Source organism: Struthio camelus, chromosome 2, assembly GCF_040807025.1.
Source record: "Struthio camelus isolate bStrCam1 chromosome 2, bStrCam1.hap1, whole genome shotgun sequence".
Lineage (NCBI taxonomy): Eukaryota > Metazoa > Chordata > Aves > Struthioniformes > Struthionidae > Struthio > Struthio camelus.
The window spans coordinates 94,344,376-94,366,948 of record NC_090943.1 but is presented as its reverse complement, the minus strand read 5'-3'; the positions used below and the strand labels follow the sequence as shown (position 1 = coordinate 94,366,948).

General features: G+C 41.3%; 2 protein-coding genes across 7 annotated transcripts; both read right to left on the bottom strand.

Annotated features, from left to right (window-relative positions):
* Positions 1 to 499: 499 nt before the first annotated feature.
* On the bottom strand, positions 500 to 10,119 carry LOC138065964 (nuclear transport factor 2-like). Of its 5 annotated transcripts, XM_068931629.1 has the most exons (6): positions 7,216 to 10,119; positions 3,094 to 3,201; positions 2,687 to 2,779; positions 2,195 to 2,262; positions 1,015 to 1,113; positions 500 to 683 (listed from the first exon to the last, which is right to left on the bottom strand). In XM_068931629.1, the coding sequence occupies exons 3-6, from the start codon at positions 2,745 to 2,747 to the stop codon at positions 612 to 614; spliced, it is 300 nt and encodes a 99-aa protein (XP_068787730.1). In that variant the 5' UTR covers positions 2,748 to 2,779; positions 3,094 to 3,201; positions 7,216 to 10,119; the 3' UTR covers positions 500 to 611. The 5 variants fall into 5 exon arrangements, 3 of the variants coding, with proteins under 3 accessions (XP_068787730.1, XP_068787729.1, XP_068787732.1); XR_011139025.1 differs by lacking the exon at positions 7,216 to 10,119 and adding an exon at positions 3,394 to 3,555 and having other exon boundaries at positions 1,015 to 2,262; XM_068931628.1 differs by lacking the exons at positions 3,094 to 3,201; positions 7,216 to 10,119 and adding an exon at positions 2,883 to 3,026.
* A 143-nt stretch (positions 10,120 to 10,262) lies between these two features.
* Positions 10,263 to 22,128, bottom strand: RBFA (ribosome binding factor A). Of its 2 annotated transcripts, none has more exons than XM_068931626.1 (7): positions 21,963 to 22,128; positions 21,316 to 21,358; positions 19,662 to 19,838; positions 16,901 to 17,013; positions 15,273 to 15,357; positions 12,915 to 12,991; positions 10,263 to 11,006 (listed from the first exon to the last, which is right to left on the bottom strand). In XM_068931626.1, the coding sequence occupies exons 1-7, from the start codon at positions 22,085 to 22,087 to the stop codon at positions 10,616 to 10,618; spliced, it is 1,011 nt and encodes a 336-aa protein (XP_068787727.1). In that variant the 5' UTR covers positions 22,088 to 22,128; the 3' UTR covers positions 10,263 to 10,615. The 2 variants fall into 2 exon arrangements, with proteins under 2 accessions (XP_068787727.1, XP_068787728.1); XM_068931627.1 differs by lacking the exon at positions 21,963 to 22,128 and adding an exon at positions 21,699 to 21,944.
* Between the last annotated feature and the right edge of the window lie 445 nt (positions 22,129 to 22,573).

The window sequence follows — 22,573 nt, the reverse complement described above, 5'->3', positions numbered from 1 at the left end:
AAGGAAAAGCAAAAGACAACTCAGTTTTATAATCCTCTTGCTATGAAATTCCAATTTACTGTTCTATAAACAGAGCTTTCTAGGTTTATCTACACCGTACAACACTGCAGGATTTTCTGACAGCCATCAATCACTCATAGGAATACTAAAAAGCAGCAAAGCACTTCAGTAAGGTTTGTTGGGTTGCCCCCCACTGACCTCAAGAGCCCTAGTCACGGCTCTCATGCCATGGCTGTTTTGACCTAGCAAACTGCCTGAGGCAGTTAGCCATCATTATGAAACTACAGAAATACTTTGGCTATTATGTCCAGTATTAATGATCCAAAGGCAGACCTCAGGGATAGGCTAGAGGAAAATTCATGTAGTTTGTGTATTCATTTTCTGTGAAGAGCTGTCACTCTTTCCACCCCATATCTTGCATGTGTGAAAACACAGCACAAGTGAGCGTTAAGTGTATTAATCACAAAACAGGGCAAGGCACCATGGAATTTTACGTGATTCTTGTTTTTATTTGCATATAAGAGATTTGAGAATGACTGTGGGGATGTCCGTTTCAGAACAGAAATAGTTCGATGAAAACTGTACAGAATCAGTCTAAATATATCATTGGTTCACATCCAGTTGTTCTTAGTATTCCAGAGAGCAAACAGCTGGTGGAATCCCTCTACTGGATTATCATCTATCTGAAAAAAAAATAAAATAGCCAATAAGATTTAATAATGGAGTAGGCAAGTCCATGGGTCTCCTGAACTTAAGTTGTTTGCATTCACAATCCTCTGAGTCATGCAAGCATGGTGGTTTAGCATGTCTCAATTACACATTTATGGCTCTACTTTAAAACTATTGAACTGAGGCCAAGAGAGAGCATTAGCAGGGTTATCTGGAGCTCATCAGACAGAACTCATGCTTCGAGTAAAAAGAGATAACAATAGGAAGAGATAGCAATAAAAATAAGGAATTTAGAAGAGTAAAAACACCTAATATGCAAATCCTGCAGATTATTACAGTTCTCACCTGGAGCTGACCAACCACCGTACTCAAAATACAATTATCAGGAGCAGGCAGGTGATCTTGGTAAGTTATGCTGTGTTGAATATTTTGGAATTGAAGTCTCTATTTTGAAGACACAAAATTGTTGTATTAGTATACCTCTTCCCTGAGGTAAACATACACATTAAAGCATTTCTTTCCGTTAATGTACTCAGGATTCTCCACCAAGAGGAACATAGTCGTCTCGTAACTCTTGGTGGGAGGGCCAAGAACAGTAAGACAGACATGAGCCACCGGAGTAATAAACTCAAACTTATGCATATTCTGCACAATCTTTGTTGTAGCATTTCTATAATTAGGACAGTTAGCTGTGTGCAACACACCATTGCATTTTAGAAGGTGTATTACTGCAGCACAGCTGAGGAAATGAAAAGCTGTGTTCATACCCTACAAGTAATGCTATAGAGGTCTTAACTGGTAGTTCAGCAGAAGGCATTCCTAAAAATTTTATCTCATGCCACATGACAATATAGTTCTCTAAAAAGGGCCTACCGGTATGATAACTCTAACAAATAGACTAAAAAAACAACAAAAAGTGGGAGTTCTACCAGTTTGATTTCTTAATTTATCATGTTAGTTGACCGCTGTGTACCCCCAGAAAAATTAAACAACGATCTAATTAAGAAATGGCACCTCCTTTTTTGCTCTCACCCCAGTCCTTTCATTTTTCAGAATCATGTATGTGAAATTTCACAGTATGTTTACTACATCCACTTCCAGTCGGCAAAGCAGGCACAACTAAGAGTCTAACGCATCCAACACTGTGACATTCATCCAAAGAACTGCTTTCACCATCTCTTGCGGCAACAGCAGATCCTACAGATACCACAGAGGCCTGTGCGCCTCCTAAGGGAATGGGAAAGCCTCTCGCCAACATTACTCTGTTAGGAATCTGGAACAGAAATACTGTAGATTAAACAGATCTTGAACTAGTTATCCAATACCACAGCAATAAACGTGGACATTTCTGAACCGCAGAAATGCTTTGCAAGATAACCTATGCTAAACGAGTGTGAACTCTCTTCGAACTGCAGTTATCTGGAGAACTTTTTATTTTTGTTAAATAGGCTGCATGGCAGATGCATGAAAGCAGTATTTTGAACTGTATTCTCCTCTTTCTCGCCTACTGCAGATAGCAGCGTACCATCAACTTTAGCATAATGGCTGTTTTTGATATTACTGTCTTTACCATGTCAAGCAAGAAGCATATGTCTGAGGAGAGAAAGAAAAATAAAGACTGTCAAAGCCACTTCTGTGTTAACTCTGTAAAGATAAGGTAAGGTAACAATATTGGGAAGGTAGCCTGAAAAAAAACCCAAAAGCCTGAAACAAATGTGACACAATGTTATTTGGGCAGTAGAAAACAAAAATTTGTTACATCTGAGAATCATCCAGGAGATGGCCAGTATTAAGATATTAAAAATGCTAAGACCTGGAGATCAGAAAGGAACAAAAAAGCACAAGCACAAGCAAATGTTACTTTATAGGCCCGTTCCATTCTGCCCCTCTTCATGTCAACTCACTTCACCGAGATTATAGAATCCCATGCTACTCTTAAATCCATTAGAAATTTCCCCAGAAAAATCAAAAACCTGAAATGGTAGCATAGTCCATAAAATTGAAAGGAGAAACCTACCGGAAAAAGCAGAAGCAAGTCTAACAGCTTGTCCTTTCGAATTTTGGTGTTTCTTCACCATGAAAAGTGTCTCATGAATCTACAGCAAATGGCCTATCAACATAAATAAAAGGAACTCGATATGCAATGCACTCAGAATGATTTTTTTTAAAGAGTATTATCCCATAGATCTTAGTAGAAATGGGGAAAAAATTACCAGGAATCATATACCAAAGGGTAAATAGTCTGAGGATCTGCAGCTGACCCAATAATATGTATTCATTTCTATTCTGACAGAAGAGTTGGCTCTCACCAACTGCTGCAGTTGTGACAGAAATAGAAACAGAATGTCAAGCTGTTAAACAAAGCAGCGAGAAGTACCAATGAGGAAGTTAAAGTTCAAGCATCCAAATCAAAGTGATACTTACGCAAAGAGCACTTAGCTGTATTCTGTTAACGTTCAAATGCTGGTGATACAGATACACAAAGCTCAACCTGCTCCCGTGTAGTTTTTTTCAGCCATTCTTTGTTACAAACTGCCAAGAAAGCAAATACTTTTTAAATTTTAAGTCTAAGTTCCAGGGGAAACTTTGCAAACAAAGGACACTTTGGAAGAGGAAAGAGTGGAGGAGGACATTTCTCCTTTTCTTGCAATATGATCATCATTCTTGCAAATGAGAAGAGGAAAAATACTGAAACTGTTTTCCCATTGACCCAATATGTACAACCTTGCTGCTTCTTATCAGCTGCTCAATTCGTGTCCTACAGCAAAGATTCTTTAAACAAACTAAACTGCCAAGTTTAGGTTTCAGTTTTGCAACAGGCCCAGTATTAGCAGGATCTAGTAGCTCTGGGCTCTGCTCTTGAGCTCAGCTAGTATCAGGCTTGAGCACAACCCTCTGCAGATTCAAGACCAGTGTCTTTTCATTCAGCTAGGGTAGTTTTGTAAACACAGCCACAACCTAATTTGCTTTTATCTGAGCTTGAAATAGTCAATTCAAACTGAGCTTGCACTCATGTAGAATGACAAATTCTTACAGCCCATGGCTAAACAAAAAGCTACCGTGGAGTGAATTGACAGACTTACAAAAGATCTACTATAGTATTAAGAGTAAAATGAAAAAACAAAAAATTTGGTCAGCAAATGAGGAGGGATTAAATGGGTGCTAATAGCACGGTATTTGTTATACAGGATTTGGGAGCATGACCTTGTGTCCCCAGCCCCATCCCAGGCAGGGTGGTGAGGATCCGCACACTGCCATGCTTCATTTCTGCTGTCAGAATTTTCCGCACATTTTCCAGCTACAAAAGCAGCAGCCCAAGACCAAGACCCCAGCAGGCCCTCAGAAAAGCTAAAATTGCACGCTGCCTTGGCACGGGCATCACCCACTGCCCTCCTCACCCTCTCCACATCCAGCCCGGCAAGACATTACTTTGCTTAAAACAGCTTTCTCTTTAAACAGCAGAGAGAAACAATATATAAGAGAAAGAGACACCAGTGTACAGGGAGTAGGGAGCCTGTAGGAGTCCAGATAGGGGTGTTATTGGGGTAGGCCCTTTGAGGTAAAATGAGCGTGCCCAGGTTTAAGGATCCCTTGCTCAAGCGCCATTTCCACCCAGAAAAATGGGTCTGCCTAAGCCTACGATGTGGACAAGCGGTGTGGGGTAGGGGTGGCCTCTGGGTCATTACAATCAGTCTTGAACCTGCCTGGTGCGTTATGCTGTGACTTGCCGTTTCTTTCTAGTAAATGTGAAATGGCTCCGGAGTGCTTCAGAGTGATGGTGGCTCTCTGGTAGGTGCTAAATTTGAATACGTTTCAGGTGAATAATTATATTCAGTCTAGAGAAAATCGTGGTGTGTTTTGTGCAGGGCACAGTACTTGCTTCTACCTCAAACTTTTCCGTGATGAAATCGTATCCTGGGCAACATTTCCTGCCTTCTGTGCTAAATGTCACTGCTTTTTGATCGTAGATAAAAAAGGGTCTTTTTTTGTGCTGCAAGCCTTCCTCAGCACAAGATAAACTATGGGGGCAAATGATGTGGCTCTCCACTTCAGATGTTTTGGGCCTAATGTGTGCTTGCTGGGAAGCTGCTGAGTGCCACTCCGTTTGCCCGTAGTGATTCCTGCAGCGAGGAGACAGAGGCTGCAGGGGCCATGAAGTCACCATGGGGTCAGGCTCTGCCTGTATGTGTAAGAGCACAAAGGCGGGTTTGTGCCATTCTTTACAACCTGGTGTAACGGTGTTTCCTTGACAGCTTCTAGAGTCTCATCAGCTACTTGTACACCTCCACATTTCTTTCAGGGTTGGATGTCCTGCAGTGGTGGCAGAGACCATGTTTCATGAGTCAGAATGTATCACGAATGATTTGGCTCTCATGCTCTTAATGAAGAGGTGGCATCTGAGCCACCTGAGCCACCTCATCTGAGCATCATTTACCTTTCAAATAAACACTTAGGAAGGTGCAAATTCTTTAGGCAGTAATAACCACTTGACCTCCATCCAGCAACACCAGCATTGCTAGCAAAGGCCATACCAGTCAGTAAGTCAGTTCTTTAAATCCATTTTCCGGCTTGTGGAAAGAGAGTATGTGAAGGGAGCATTATGGTGAGTCTTTCATCATCTATGAATCGTGAAGAGTTAGAAGAAACATAGTCTTTATCTTGAGGGAGTTCAGCGTCCTTCCAGGAAAGACTGGCGATCACTGCAGCTATTTGGAGTCCATTAACTGACCACTTCTGTCTTTGTGTTTTGAGGGTAATCGTTAAATCCTGGCTTGATTCAAGCTCTGGAAAAAATGATATGGTCCTCCAGCCAAACACTTGGGCAAGGTAGATTTCCTGTGTGAGCAGCATTCACTCTGCCATTGAAACTGCCTTATGATAGCATCAAAATATTTTTTCATAGATTGTTTATTGCCTGAAAGCCTCGAGATAGGACAAAATTATCAGGCACTATTTTTGGTGCTCAGTTCAGCATTTAAGAAGGTTTAAAATTTCTGTACCACAGCCCATCTTGAGTTCCTTTCTATCCACTGGCCTATCAACTGAGAGACCCAGTTTTCTTTCCACAGCTTGGGATTTGTGCTGGCTAGTTATTTTATTTCTTTAGTTCCACATCTTCTCTAGACATAAGTTTGTTGACTTTGGGATTTTTTGTTACCTGGCCCAATGTCCTCCGGAGTTCAGGAGCGACAGACTATTAAGCTCATCAAGGACTGAGTTATTGTGCCAAAGGTGCTTCTGGACCATTGCTTAAGGAGTTGCTCCTCAGATCAACAGAGATGACCCCAGGTCTGTTGTGCTAGTTTTTTATTTTGTCAGGAGTCACCTCATGTCCCTCTGATCTGATGGCAGCCAAAGAAGATGCATTAGGCGAGGAGGTGGGTGGGCTGCCTGGATTCTGGAGGTAGCAGCTCCTTCCTTGCTCTTTGCTCCAAGTAGATAAACCTTAGAATCGGGTGATGATTTTCTGTTACAAGTTAGCAACATGAATAAAGTCCTGTGAACAGCAACTGTGGCCTTTGCACCCTGCTGCAAAATCCCAAACCAAAGTTTTTCACTGAAAAAGTAACCATTAGTAACATTGAAGTTTGCTTCCTACAAACATCAGTGGAGACACTAGCGGATTTATTTCCTCTCTCTACTGCAAAGAAAGCACCTATCATCTTTGAAACCCTCATGTCAAAGGGAGTAAAAAATGACTTGTGGCTTAGGTGGGGGAGCCAGAAACATATATATATGCGCATTGCTTTCCTTGGAGAGCTGGTCGAGATGCCACCAATTACAAAAGTTTGTGAATCTTATGACTGTAGGTAGTTCAACTAAGTGTAAAGAAAGGCTACAATTGTTATTTGAACCTGCGGCTAGAATGAAATAATCATCACTGGAAATGATGCCATGTTGTCCCAGGTAACTTTCTCAAAACCATGAGAGCCCAGAATCCATGGTCTTTTCGAGAGGCCAAACGGCTCAATGCTTTTGCTGTGGCACTGCCATTTTATTATGCCACATTCTCTATATTTTGTTTTCTGTCATCTCTTGCTTTTCTTGCAAGGAGGTGACTGCATAGTGCCTATTCCTTGGAGCCAGAGAGAGAGTAATTAGCTGAAATGATATGGTCCTCCAGCCAAACACAACTACAAGCTTAACTACAAGCTTTCTCCATTCGAATTTATTTTCCAGTAAGCATGAGCAAAGCCTGCCAAGTAAGGGGGACTCCCTGGAAAACATACTACAGGCAAAAAAAATTGAGAAGTAATTACCACAACAGACAAATATTACATTTTAACCCGTGTATTGAGATACCGTATTTGGTTGTCTATGTGTTTATGAGAATGACTGATCTTCCACCATAATAGACTATTTTTAATAGATTTTAAAGTGTAAATGCATGTAGTACAACTATTTGCGATCAGCAATAACTGAAAGCAATAAAAACGTGTGTAACTCAGTATTCATAGTTAGAAGATTTTCGTTCGGTTTGATAGGCCACAGACTACAGAGCTCTGAGATCTTTAAAACTAATTACAGGTTTTTGTCTTCACTTACCTTATTGCAGAGCTGATTAATGTGATATGCAGGATAGAATGACAAAGTATTGGGCAACACACTCATTTCACTTCGTTGAGCTTTTACTCCATACTTCTTGGCTTTACATACGCAAGCGAGGCTTAACAATACATTGGCTTCCATGATAGATAAACAATTCCTCGGATAGAAAATCAGATCTTTCTGATTTCCCTGGTGTGATGTCATTTTTGCCAGTGGTTATTCTGACTCATATGAGGGAGGAGACTGTGGTCCCCCTTGAGTTAGGCATCTCAGAGAGGGCTGGTAAAGTTCTCACCAAGTCAGGCTGTCTTCAGCACAGCAACGTTATTCAGCAACTCTGGGGGTGAGGCACTTCTGTTCTGGCAGGACATACAGCGCGTAAACACTTTCACAGCAGGGAAGGGGGAGCAGGGGACATCAAACTTATTCGCCACAATAAAATAGAGGAGGTAAGCACCCTCACTTACCGCCCCCCCCAAATCATCACCTTATAGGACTTCAGGAAAAGAGTCAGACTGAAAGAAGAATTGAGGTACTTCACTTTCATTATGAAACTTGATCTTACCCAGAGACTTGTATGAAGCCAGCATATTTGGGAAGGTTTAGTTTGATGGTCAAAGACAGCAAACACTTTTTTTAAAGCTAGCATCGACTATCACATTCATTCAAAAACTATTGGTGCAGCAGATGCCTATGTGGGCATCAATATCCTAAACTCAGCTGTGCTTTTGATTCTCTCACCGTTAAATAAGTTACTCCTATTTACACAAACATTCTTGACTAGGATTCACAGCTGAATACAGGATTACAGCAAGTGACTGTCTTTAACAGTAGGGGACTGAGTTTTGGGGTTCCCAAGAAGAGCCAAATACCCTCATTCCCTCCCCCCATCATCAATCCAGCACCTTATAGGACCACATCTTACAGAAAATAACCAGATTGAAAGAAGATCTATGGTTATAGAGTGGAAAAAAATAGCATCAAGGCATTCAAGCACATGATTAGAGGTCATATTGCTCAGGTAAGTGTAACTTTTCATTTATTGTCTTTCACAGCTGTGGAAGTCTTGAAGTTACCATCACATTGATGATGGGGCAGAGACAACTTCTGACCCTGCTTCCCTTGGAAGTCTGCAAAAACTGAAGCCGAGCTTTAGCGCCGGGGGCAGGAGCTGGTACAGAGCCGCAGCTTCTGCCTTCTGCGTCACTGTCACCCACCCGCTTTTGTGCAGCTCTCCAGATTTCCCCTGGGCCGCTTCTTCAAGCCCTTCCAGTCTGGCTCACAGTACAGTCTGCTCTATTCTAGGGTTTCCATCTCCTCTAAGCCTGGTTGCTTTTTCTTTTTTCTCCCTATCATGAAGTTCAGAAAGGCTGTCCCAGCACTGGAGCCTCCGGTCAGCTGGTAGGCCATCCCTCTTCTCTAACTAAAGTCTGGTTTCTATGACATTGGTGGTGGCAAGCAACATTAATGGTGACAAGCAGAAGACCCAGTAGCCCTCACTTGCCCAAGGGAGTAAAAGTATTAGGGTCTGAGAGTGAGAAGGGGTTTTGTTGCTGATTAGAGTGACTCTAATTTATAAATTGCAGCCTAGTTTACAGACATCCAAATCGTCAGTGAGAAGACACAGGGGTAATCTTTGCCCTCTTTGCTCTTTCAAAAGCCTAATAATAGGTTGTTTCTTCTTTTTTAACCTGTAGGCAGAATTAAGAAAGTCCCACCTTTATTTCAGTGGAAGTTGAAGATGGAGATACTAGTATTTGGTGGATTAGTTCAGCAAGTACCAATTATCAGGTTCCTATCATTCATTCAAAACGTTAAGAGCTTCGTTGCCGAGTTTCAACTAATTCATGGCTAGCTTTAGTAGAGAGGGATATTGTACACGAACAATTTCTGATATAGTAAATACCTGCACTCACTGGAAAACAAACTAAAGCATCTACTTCAAAGCGTGTCCCTCCCAGGGAATTTAGGAAGAACTCTAGATATCCAGAACAAGGCACACTGAAATATAGCGGATTATTCACCTGCTTCAAGTTAGGTGAGTATTAACGTGGGCTATGGCTTCAACACGGATCCTAATAAAAATGATGCACACATGTATAGGTCCTCACCCATTCAATATGAACTTTCAAGTAACTTAAGGGAATATCCTATTGACATTCTTAGCTCCTATCTTCTCCAAGTTCTTAAAAGCAATCCTTAATTTTCAAAATATGCTTCAAGTGGATTATTAAACACACTACAGTGAATTTCAGTGTACCTTACTGACCTGACTTTATCTCATCTACCTAAAAAATTCCTTTAGAACAATTTTTGGATTCTGGAGCCTACACTCAATTGTCTTTAAATCTTTTTGAAAGACTAAAGCAACATACTGTTGTGCAGCCTCCTTTGCATTATCTGTTATTTATTTTGCTTCCTCATTAACTAACAGAATCAAGTATTCCTTTTTTTCGTGTAACTCTTTACTACCTTGTTAATTGTAATTTATTTTGCAGTTTCAGCCTTTCTGACTTCATACACTCATGCTATTATTTGCACTTGTTTTGAGTCAGAGAGCTTTATTTTTGCTTTTCATACAATTCCTTACCCTTTTTCTGTAATCTTAAACAGTTACTAGGGCGTTCAAATTAAGCCCCCTACTCTGCTTCCCTGCTGCCTTTTTTCTGCTTTAAAGCTTTTAAGATTTTTTTTTTTTAAGACAAAGCACTGGCCATTGCTAAATTTAGCCCAACAGATGAGTAGTTCCTAATCCTTTTCTGGTTGCAACTCCCCCCTTTCACAACTGTAGATCTCCAAATATTGACATAAATGAATTGATTTTCTTTCAGGATTGTAACTTTATTTGCCACAACCTCAATGGGTTTCACCCTCTTGTGGAAAGTGCCCCATTAGACCAGGTCCTCTGGAGAATACACTGTCCAGGTCTTTGTGCACTGCAGGCTGCTTTTTGAATTCCATTGTCATTATTCTGCTTCCTTCCTGCCCTTAGAAAAAAAGGCACCATCATTTTATGTTATTTTTATCCAAATCACCCCAAAAGGTTTTTCTTTTAATCACACAGAAACAAGAATAATTTTATTGGAAATAATCAACAGAACTGCCAGAAGTTTTAACTCACGGTGTTGCCCACTGTATATTTTGTTTTTAGCAAACTGCTATCTGGCTGATAGCAGCTATATAGCTAACTATAGCAGCTTGAAAGGTTCTTAACAGATCATTGCAAACATTATTTTCATCTTTCTTACGTAACTTCTGCTAGCAAACCTCAGCATGTGTGGCAAACCCGTTAGTTTCAAAGAGGAAGTGGCGAACAGACTGTACAAACCTAATCTTTCAGTATCTATGTCAGTCTTTTTTACTATTGACAGTCTCCATTTTTAAGGGAGTGGCTTCTTCACTTCAGTGTAACAGTAGGTTGACTTTCAGTTTCGCCATCATCTGCCTCCAATTTGTTTTCCTCTTCCTGTAATTCAAGCTCCAGCTCATAGTCTGAGATTGATTCAGTGCTGTCATCCAAGTAATCAGCTTCACATTTGTCCAGTAAGTATTCCTGTGGTGTAACGTCATCATCAGGAGGATTCCTTACTTTCTTCTTTTTCATTTTCTTCTGAATCATAGACAGCTGCTGCTCCTGCTGTTCCATCCACGCAATGCTTTCTGTATCTTTGGACACTTTCAGTCTTTTGTACTCCATTATCTGCTTATTCAGCAGTTCATGATCAATACCAAAAAGATTAGACCGGATGGGTGAATCTGAAGATTCTGTTGTTGAAGAGCCTGATTTACTGTGAAAAGAAAAAGATTTTTGTGTTTTTTTTTTCTTTTTCCCCTCTGTGTATATTTTAAGCAGCAATGTTGACTGTGACAGTTTGGGTAATCCATAAATAAACTGGAATTTTCATTTGGAGTTTACTAATTCACTGTGTTCAGCATTGTGCTCCCCATATTAAAGAGGAAGAACTACCACTGGACTAAGTTTCTAGCTGTTGTAGAGAGTGGGTTTTGCAGAAGAGCAGGTTACCCAGAAGATGAACAAACATCAGTCTTAAAAGCTTCAACCTGAGAAACTCAGGAGGATGTACAACACACTATCATTAAAAAAAAAAAAAAGTTTTATTGTACTCCAGCCATAAATGTACCTGGATAAATAAAGCATGACTGGCTTTGACATCTTCCTCAAAGTCTACATATCTGTCCGCTGCTACCAACCCTTTGGCCCTGAAAAGATGTACCTGTAAGCCAGAGTATTAAGCTAGGGTTGTGCTCTAGGAAAAGGCACGCATAGACGACAGAGTTAGCACTGGATCTGGGAGCCCCAAGGAAGTTAAGATTACTCCCGCTTCTCTAAGGAGTCGAAAAAAGCAGCCTATACCCAGAACATGTCAGACAGACACATGAACAGTGCAGTACCTTAGGCTGGACCGAAGCATTTCCATGAGACAAACCGAGCAAGCTGTTAGGTGCCCTGCGGCAAAGTCTGTCCCAACTGTGATTTCCTCTCAGAATTTATTCCTGATTTGCACCTGATGAACAGTCCTGGAGCCATTAAGGCACAAAAGGTGACGTTCTTTTTCACCAAGAGACTCCAGCACACAAGTGGAAGGCTCTTGCTGGTTTCAAGAGTATCCAGCCCATATAGTCACTGTCCTAACAGCTTGCTCAACCCAGTCCCCAAGAGCCAAAAATCCCTCAGAGAAGAATGCGAAAATAAGTTATGTTTTATTAACCTAGGTAGGTAGATGTATCAGTAAACTATACTGACGTACATGTACAACAACCCAAACTTACACCACAATAGGAGATGCCAAATGGATAGGATAATGGTATGTTTATGCTGGTAAACACAGGGCTTTTATCTACATAAGGAAATCACCAGCAAGAAATAGCTATTACTGCTATGAGGCATTTTTTTAAATTTAATTATTGCAAATACATTGAGTCCTGAATTCTAAGAAGTTCTAGAAATGTTGCTCTCATAAAATTAACGACACCAATACCAGAACAAGTATTGGGTCCACAAGTGACAAATCCCACGACCACATCACTCAGAGTAGAGCGGTCAGACACTGCTGATTGCTGAGACTATGTTTTGATATCACCTTATGGGTTAATCGCCTCCAAGAGCCTACACACACTGTTGTTACATGTGACAATTCCATCATTCTCCACAGCTTAACAGAGGTCCACTTAAACACAAAAAGTAGATTTTCCCTTTTGTTATTTGCAAACCTGTGGTCTGCAGCAAGATACCTGTGCAGAAGAATCAAAGACAAAATAGCCCATAAAAAACATCTCAGCACTAAAATATAAAAATAAACCAGAGCACATACAATAAGAAATATTTTCTGCTAGTTTTAATAAATGGGTGCTACATTCGTAAAGAAAGTTTAAAACACAAAATAAAAGGCCACCCTCTACATATACATTTGTGGGATGATAACATATTAGTTTTGTCCTTAGTTATTCTGTAGTCTTTTCTGTTACAAGAGGCCCACCTGAGCCTTCTAAAAGCCAAGGAGCCTTACTGGGGTAAGGTCTTCCACAAACTCTCCCTCTTCTACTTTGTACTTCCTCTTGATAGCACTTTCCTGAATTCTGATATAACAACAACATTTTGCCATGTCAAATAATACTCCAGTTGGCAAAGACAGATGAAAATAGACACTTGTCCAATTTTGATTTTAAAAGCCCACCTGGAATCATTTTGAGGTAACTCTTCTTCTTCTTCTTCTGGAGGTCCAAAATCAGCAATTGACAATAACTCATCAATCTGTAAACACATGAAGACAACACATATCAAAGGCCCTGTACTAAAACCTACACAAGAAACAGACAAACATCAAACAGGAATTATAAATTTCTTTTCTACGTGTATGGGATATTTAGCAGAATCATTTCAAAATAGCCTTTTCTTCCATTTTCATTTAAATAGCTACTATGAAATGCATGTTATGGCGTAATTTTTCACTGGCCATGAGATAAGTTGGATCAGTCAACAGATCTCGCACACTTTTTAAGCTATGAGTGTGTCAGGATCGGCTTATCCTTCTTGCCTGCGAATTTTACACCAAATAGCATAATCAATCCATAGACTACACTTCCTTCAAAATTTTTTGTCTTATGCATATTCTGAACATATACTTTTTGATTTGTTTTTACTTTAATCTTGCAAATTCATCCTTATGCCGGGATTTTTGTCACTTCTTCCCTCTTTCTGGAAGTTTTTGTCTCTATCTCACATAAACATTGAACAGTTTTCCCAGCATCCTTTTAACATCATATCCAGCTGGTAAGAGCTACAAATTGAGTGAATCTGATGCTCACAGACTGTACCCATTTGTGAAAATTTTATCAATTTGAAATTTTTATTCCTACTTTTCTTTACATCACTTCCCTTCTAATTCAGGGTGCTCTTCTTCTAGGAGTTGAATTGCATGGTGTTTCCCTGTCTTGCAACACTTAAAAATCAGTTTCTGCTACATTATTTCAAGCCCTGTTACTCAAAATTGTGGATTACTCAAACCACACAGTCTGCGAAGCATGAGAAGATGATCCATCTACGTGTTTCCTAGTGCCATTCACTGAAGGAGGATTTTTTACTTTTCTTGTGTGGTTAGCTTAGCCTAGCATCAAGAAAGGTGCCTGTGCACTAAAACTTGAAGGCAAAGTAGGCCAAGGGGTTTTCTTCTTCAAAGAGAACAGGTGGTCATTTAAAGAAGACTGGGAAACGGTGATTAGCAGAACAGGTTCCATAATAACAGACCTAAAAAGTAGGACTTGCAAAAATACTGTTGTTCCACCTAGATATGCTAATAACAATAGTAATAATGACAAGGTTCCTTCATAATCACAGGTAGATTGTGTAGAAATTCTTGTATTGAGCTGGGGAAGGCATAAGAATGAATACAAGCAGCTTTCAGAAGTGCTTAGTTCATCTTCATTCTTGTGCTTTTTGTTAATCCTAATGCAGATGAGAAAGACGTACAGTATGGATCAGAATATTGGCATGACACCCTTTCCGAATTTTTCTGACCAAAGAAATTTCAAGCAGTTCACTGCACTTCTAGAGAGTAATGAAGTTATCCTCATCTCTTCCTAGGCTGCTAAAATGCACTGTATGAGCCCAGGAGTTATTAATAGTAATTGCATATGCTAGTACTAATAGCAACACATCTAAGAACAAGGCACTTTAAAGAACATTAGCCGAAGTGAGCATATTCACATTTCTGTGCCCTAAATTCACATAAATAGCTTGAGGAGCCTTTTTTTTTTTTTTTTAAATGAAATTCCATTCATTAGTGTCATTTTTCTCTTCTAGAAACGTCACCTTTTAAAAGAGCTTTCCCTTCACTGTCCTAGTAACAGCAAATTCCTAGAATACACCATTATTCCAGAAATATTTCTGCTAGTTAAAACTGTCAATACTTTGAGAGAAAATGCGGAACACTGAAGATTGAAGAAAATAAGAGTATCAGTGAGCTTAATCCTCTATGGAAAAACATGCACTTCCCTAGAAATTTTTTTTAACAATTCATAGATGGAAAAAGGCTGGGGTAAACAACAACAACAAAATCACTAATTAGATTCAATGGCATGTTAAGAACATTTAATGTTTCAAGTGTGGAACACAGTTCCTCAGACCTCATTCCTACAGTAGTATGTGCCAGACAGGAGATAACTGGCTACCTTGACAGTGTAATTTCTTTTTTTAGGCCATTTGATTTACTTATTCTCTTACTTATCTGGCACAAGACTCCCTAAATCACTTGAGAAATTTTAACAGATAAGCATCAACAAAATTCATGAGGACGTAGCCACAAGGATTCTTTTACACTGTATACAAGCATCAGTATCAGTTAAGAGTCTTTACCAAAATGCTTTGGAACATGAGTACGAAGAGGAAAGGTTAAAGACAAAGACTGATTTTTAATGTAGATTGCCATTGCAACTGAATGATCATCTCTCTCTGTATTCCAAAGCACTATGATATGCTAAGTCATCATGTAATGCATATCGTGATATTTGTACATTGAGTCAAGGACAACCATTACCTTTTTCAAAGCTGCTGCTTCTTTGTCTTTTACAAATACTATTGGGGGTACATTTCCTATAATCTGATTACTCATCAGAAGATACCTGGCAAAAATACAACATTCACTTTAATTAATAGTACATTATCTCCAGGACAGGCAAAACATTCGTTACTGAATTACATTAGAGCAGTACTGAAAGTTTAAGGATACGGTCCGGTCTTATCCTTACAGTCCGAAGGGTACTCATTCAGGTTAGCGCTCAGCAATATATCATTGCAGAACCTCAGCTCAGAATGTATATCGTCTTAAAACTGTTAGCTGCAGACCCTACTGAGTATCACTCTTGTCCCCTGTACACACACAGGCTGGCCCAGGTTTTTCCCCACTCCATTTGGCTTGCCCAACCCCACTGTAGTGGCAAGAGCAGGTGGAGGTTACAGCCCTCACCGTGTGGCAAGACAACTAACTAGTCCTCCGTGCTGTCTGCAGGAGGGACTGGCTGTGCCCCCTTCAACTTTTCTCCAGCCAGCAACACTCCTTCTCAAAGCGTGGAAGCTGCCACCCAGATCCGGTTCCTGGGTCCCAGGTGAGGAGTACAGGAGGGTATTGTGCTGGAGTGGGAGTTACACAGCCTTGGGAAACAGGGGAGAAGGAAATGGCCCTTTAAGCATGTTCCAAGGCCACCTTCCCCATGGGGTGAAGTCCTGACACTCCAACAAACCGCCTGGATAGCACAGGGTAAGCAAAGGAAGAGAACAAAATTTGCGTAATATCCTGAAAACTCACTAGTCCCTCTGCCAGAAACAGGTAAAAGTATCACAAAACCTGGTGGTATCCTCACACTTATTTTTTGGTAGCAATATTGTGAAGGATTTCTGCGTATTGGTCATCCCTTCCGGCGGTCCGCTGTCTAGAACGTGCTATCAGTAAGTCATTTCCAGAATTAAAATCCAGGACACTTTTAGCTTGTTAAATAAAAATGCAAGCTACCAGACACCTTACATATGGGACATGGTACAAGCAATACTTGCAGAGGTTACTGCATGCAAGATGTTAATTTGTATACTCAGAGCAATTCTATTAATTTAAATGCAGGTAAAGGAAAAAAAAAAAACATAGGGACAACAAAATGCACAGAAATGTTTACTGAGACGTAAGGGAAAAAAAACACTCTGATAAAATGGCTCTGTGAAAAAACAAACAAACAAAAACAAATTGTCTCCAGCTACCAGAACTGCACAATGAATCTGGAAGGAGGTAGTTCATATATCCAGAAGTTCTCTCTTGTGCAGCACATATCCTGGTGTATTGTAGGGCCTAGTATGCCCAAAACGCCACCACTAATGCAATGAAATCACACTTTTGCTAAACTCCTCTTTCTTTCTGCCAGCCCAGTACAAACTGAGGAAAGCAAAGAAGCCAAGTAAGCCAGCTATGCTCCAACAGGAGAATTCACAGCTGGCCTGAGACTGCCATCCATCCCTGTGAGGTTCATCACAGGAGACACTTTGACCCTAAATATCTAAAAACCTAAAGTATCCCAACAAGTCAGATTTAGATTGTTAGAAATGCTTAAGAAATGTTCTTAATATAGTACATGGCTATGAATTTATGAAGTAGTGTAACAGTTTATGGTATAGCAGTACCGTATACGTGGAGCACTCTTCCGCAATACACTTTCAACATAACTGTCTTTCTCTGTAGTAGAAGTAGGGTTCCAGTAAATACGACATGCTGAAAACTTTGATGCCATGGACACCTGCAAAAAGGTAAACCTTCTTTCAAATTTATACATACCTATGCGTGCGTGTGTGCATACATATATATACACATACTTCATATACAACAAAGCATCCCCTTCATAAATAAACATGCAGCAACCCAATTTGGATATATAAATGCTTAGGAGAACCTTTCCTTTCCCCTTGCTCTTAAGAACCAACAGGACACAGTGTCCTTACAGCAGTATGATTTAACACTGAGTAAGATTCACATTTTGTATGTGAGAGCACTTTTTAATTTAGGAAAATCATTGCCTAATCACCCTCCTTAAGCGAAATTAAATGGAGAAGTCCTTAAACACTTCTATGTTATTGACAGTGCTACATTTACTGAATGTCATGCTACTGCTGTCACCAATAGCCCAGAAGTACTATTTATTGCATGCTATTTTGGAATACAGTTCTTGAAAAGTGCATGTTTCTGCCACAGAAGGAACGGTGACAATATCTGGTTTGTTCTCACCTAGAGTTTGGTTTTGATAGTCACAGAAAAGAGGATGCCATTGTAACTCAAGAGTCTTCAGTTTGAAAGCCCTCATTGAACTGGGAACCTCCAGCATTTGAATCTGTAGCTCATAGCTGTCGTGCATGCAATTGAAAACACATATGCTTCTGTCCCTGCACAACATGAAGTAGGCTGACTACCTTCCTGAAGAATACATTTTTAAACATAAATTGAATTTTGACAGATTTCCATAACTGTCATTCATCTCATCTAGCACTGTCTTAACAAACACTTCACACTGACAGAGTACATTCAGCAGATTTCTGCAAAGCCAGTTCTATTAACCTGTTCAGGTCAACCAAAGAAGAGTTGAGAATGAGGGAAGGAAAAGTATAAACTACCAATTACAAGGCACAGTTCAGAGATCAAGAAGCTGCCTCGTCTAGAAACTCATTCTTCAAACAAACAGCTGTCTACAGACACTAGCAGAAAAAAACAACTCACAGGAAGGATATTCCTAGGAACGAGAACTGCATGACCATCATGACCATTTGTCATCTGCTGTTGACAAATTAACAGCACCTGCTTTTTCCTGTGGCAGTTATTTTAGGGCAGAATGGACTGTCCTCACACATGAGGCTAGACAACGATTGTTTTCCACTACCAAAGAACTCCCCCTTTCAGAAAGCCACCACTCACTGAAAATGTGATCACGAACAATGATCACTAACTGGTTGTCCCTGTTGCAAGATCAGCCTTCCCCATCTCCCAGACTAAGCCTAACATTAAAGCACATAAACATCCCAACCCAAAACAAGCCATTTCTTGATCACATGAGTAATGTAATTGAGTGGATAAAATTTTGATGCATGAAGCTTGAAGAACGATTCTTATCATCTTATATTACTACTAGGTGACTTTGACTTTAGATATGAGAAAGCAAATTCTGCTGTATTGTAGAAAGCCTTCTAAGAGCTTTCTTCTGATAATGGAAATAAGGATATCAGATCACAATTAGCTCAAGAATAAAACAGGACTGAGTCTCTTCCATGTCCCAGTGGAGCAGGGGCAATAAGCACAACGTAGTTACAAAAATATATCTGTACTGTATTTGTAAGAAGGTTGTTTCTTTCCCTCCCTTATTTCATAAGTCAAATCTGTTGTTTCATTTACAGCAAAGTCTCCGGAAAGTGTTGTGACTTGTCTACACCAGCCAGTATTTTTAAGTGTAGACATGCCATTAGGGTTACACAGGCAATCCCCAAAGCCCCAGAGAGAGAAATAACATAAGAGGAATGCTGCACATATACATCCAAAAGGCTACCTCACCCATGTAATTTAAATCATTTGCCTGAAGGCAGAACGGATTCAGCAACCATAAAGATCTGTTTCTATCATAACTGACAAACCCCTTGTCACAGATACAGCTATGAGGTACTTTTCTGTGCTTCTAACCAACAAAGCTAAGTCTATAAAGTTTTTATGCCAAACCTTGCTATTATTTCACCTGAAGAATACAGCAAACACAGAAGAGAAAACTACAAGCAATAAACAAGAATGCTGAGACTGACTTAGTTTCTGAATCACAGCTTTAATGTCCCCCTCCGATCTGTAAATTACAACACTAGCTACAAGTAGGTTCAAACATATCTAATTCTTCTGGAAACCTGTTTGCCAATGCAAATAGAAGGTAAAAATTATTAAGCTCGCCTTCTTTTGAACTAAGCTCATTCACTGTTTAAGCCTTCTACTGTGTAATTGAAGCTGATGAGGGAACAAGGAGGCATCAGCTCTCATACATACAGCTGCATCAAGAAAAGCCTCTGGTAAAGGTATAGTTATGTTGGTAAAACCAGGCTCCTTCATCTGAAAGGGGCAAGGTGAGTAATATGTGTTCACATAACAGAAAAAAAAAGTCATACCAGCAAAACCCACCATTTCGTTGGAGTAAATGACATTTGCATTACTATACTGGCAAACTGCACTGGTACAACAGCAGCAAAGCTCTCCTAGCAGGCAAGGCGAACCCAGTGTCTCCTCTTCAACTGCAGTGCCACAGTTGGCAGGGCTGCAGCAAAGCCCCCTGGCACATGTCAGCCCAGGGGAGCTCCTTCAGCATGCGGCACCAGCCTCAAGGCATAATCAGAGCAGCTCAACACAAGCTGTAGTTTTTGCACTTGCCTTGCAGATTTCTAGCTTGAGGTCATAAAGCTCTTGATTAATTTCACAGGTATTCATCATCTCTGTCACAGCTTTATAAATAAGATTATTCAAGACTCTGCAGCGTATGTTATCTTCTTTTCTAATTTTTGTCTGGTCATCTTTCATCACAGAGGCCAACTTGGTTGGTTTATACATCTTCCAAAAACAAAGCAAAGAAACAAAAATTAGTCAGTAGTTACAAACTTATACTAGGCGATAATACACAGTGTTACTAGGCATGCTCTTAGAGTGCCACTGTTGCAGCTGTGCTGGCCTTATATCAGTCTTATATATCAAATGTTTAAAGAATTTCTCCTCACAAAACTTTTGATCTTTATGAATCATAGTCAAGGTTTCTTATTTTCTTTAGTATTTTGCAGCTAGTTTTACAGCTCAGTAAATCAGTTTTCTAAAACAGAGCAGGTATTAACAAGAAAATATTGCTGTTCAAAAAAAACATAAAAACTTGTTTTCCAGATAAGTCTCATGTACTTCTTTTTTGCAGTGTACTTTGCCCAGAAAGAGAAGTTTGAGCACAGTATAATTTGTAACTAGAAGAAAAACTAAAAAAAAAAAAAAACAACAAACCCAAGTAATTAAACTCAAAAAAAAAAAAAAGAGAGGTTTGTCATTCTGTGACTGGGACCCCGCTCTCCAGACTGATCAGAATTTGCCTCATACCAGTAAGAATTCAAAGCGATTACAATCAGAGATTCTTGCAGCATGGACACCATCCTTTTCAATATAGGAAAACTGGTCTGGAAAGGCTCTCTGGGGTCGTCGAGCCTAGCAGTTCCTTGCAATGGCAAGCAACCATGCTGTGGATGTTTCTTCCAAAAGGATCCAGAGAACATCTACTCCATGTACTGCAAGACTACCTCCCCAGTAACCTTACAGCATCTACCTGAGCCAAAAGCCTCAAAAATTACAGCATGCCATGGTAAGAGAGTAAAAAAGCTAAAGGTATGAACCATATCCATGATCCCTACAACTGCAGAAAAATAAGTGAAAGCACATAGGGGATATCAAAAAGTGGAACATTGTGCCCCATACTACTGTAGGAAATAATGAGGAAAGAATAATAATTCCTGCCAATCGAACATAGAAAAAAATATTCTCTAGTTTAACTATGAGCTTACAATAATTGGCTCTGGAACGTCTTTCAATACCATTTGGAGTATCATCCTGCATCCTTTATGCCTGCAGCTGAACAGGCTTCATTATGGAAGCAGATCACAACACTGTACTTGACCTAAAAATAACTTTTTTTCAGTTAGCCACCGTTTCATGGTTGTTTTAGCTGACGTTAGCCAGCAGCGCCATTTACAGAGGAAGCTGTGGCCCTCCTGCTGAAGGTTTCTTCTGCAGTGATTCCTCCTCTCTGTGCTGATACGTAGCCTAGCCTCATTGAGTGTCACACTGGGAAAGCGATCCAGATTAAAACTAAGCAAGTATACAGAATTTTCAGTATGGATCAGTTCTCTGGCACAGGCTCGAGCGCATTGGTGCATCCGTAACATTTTGCTATTTCTCCACCAAAAAATACTTTTCCCGAAGTTACGTGCAGCGGCAGAAGTACAAGTTTGTTCCTCCTGGCACAGATAAACACAGTACTGTAAAAGCTTGTACTTACCATTTTGGACTCCAAGGCAGGACTGTCATACCAAAACTTCTTTCTTTTGGGGGGAAAAAAAACAAAGGAAAGGAATGCATCTTTATCTTTAAGCAATTCAGAGAAATAACGGGTACCCCGCGCAATTAAAACGTCACCTGCCTGAAAACACACTGACATAACACCCACCACCACCGGATTTTGTGCCCACAAGCTTTCAGGTTTGCACGTTAACATTTACAAGTTGTTTAAGCGGGCCGTGCAGGATGCAACGCTTCCCCTCCGCGCAAGCTGCTCCACGTGGAGGAGGGAGAAAACCAAAAACAAACAAACAAATAAAAAATCACCAAAAAAAAAAAATGTTTGTTCAGGAAGCGATATAACTTGGCACAATATTAAAATACCTCTCCCATAACCCTAGAGCTACCGGACGCTGCTGTTCGCAGGGCAGACTGAAGGTGGCCTACGTCCACCCCTGCGCATATCTGAGGGTATTTGAGGGCCAACAGGGTTTTTACTGCGCTGGCACAGACCGCTCGAGCCCGGCGTCTGGCAGGGAGGCGGCGGCGCAGCCCGCTCACGGCCTCCCGCCCCGAGGCCCCAACAGTCCCCGCCGGGCGGCCCGGCCCGGCCCGGCCGCAGCGAGCGCCTCCGGCCCCGGCACCTACTTGGTTTTGTGGAGCATTTTCTTCAGTAGGTTCCTGGAGCCGCCGAGGGCGGCGGAGGTGCGCAGCGCCCGCCCGCCCTGCGCCGCCGCCGCCGCCGCCGCCGCCGCCGCCCGGGCACCCCACATGGTCTCGGCCCGGCCCGGCCCGGCTCGCGGCGGGACCGCAGCGCCCCCGCCGGAGGCGGCGGTAACAGCGAGGCCGGGCCCGGGGCGGAGCTGCTGCGGGGCCGCCTCGGCCTCCCCCCCGCCCCCTGCCCGCCCCAGAGCAGTGACGCTTCAGCCCGGAGAAGGGTTGTCATTTTTCTGGAGTTTTTTTTTTTTTTCCCTTCTCTTAATTTTTCTGATTTTTCTCTTGTTTTCCTGCGCTTCCTGCTCGCCAGTTAGGGGGAGGCGGGTGCGCGGGCGTGCTCGGGGCAGGGGCAGCCCCGCTGCCTCCCGCACCGCCCTCTGCTGCACCCCGGCGCGCCGGGACACGTAACCAGGGCGGTGGGGCAGTCACTGCGGCCGAGGAGGCGGCACGCAGGGCACCTCCTGTGCCTCCTCAGGCCAGTTTTGCTGGCCCAGCCGTGCAATTTGGCAGTAGGTCTGGGGGTATGGCAGGGGACAAATCAT

Coding starts and splice junctions, on each gene's coding strand:
- LOC138065964 (XM_068931629.1), bottom strand. CDS start 2,747: ATGGTGAAGAAACACCAAAATTCGAAAGGACAAGCTGTTAGACTTGCT. Junction 1,114..2,194: donor CCATTATGCTAAAGTTGATG/GTACGCTGCTAT, acceptor TCTTCAAAATAG/AGACTTCAATTCCAAAATAT. Junction 684..1,014: donor CGGTGGTTGGTCAGCTCCAG/GTGAGAACTGTA, acceptor TTTTTTTTTCAG/ATAGATGATAATCCAGTAGA.
- RBFA (XM_068931626.1), bottom strand. CDS start 22,087: ATGTGGGGTGCCCGGGCGGCGGCGGCGGCGGCGGCGGCGGCGGCGCAG. Junction 17,014..19,661: donor TCAAGCTAGAAATCTGCAAG/GCAAGTGCAAAA, acceptor ACCTTTTTGCAG/GTGTCCATGGCATCAAAGTT. Junction 11,007..12,914: donor TTACCTCAAAATGATTCCAG/GTGGGCTTTTAA, acceptor TTCTTTTCACAG/TAAATCAGGCTCTTCAACAA.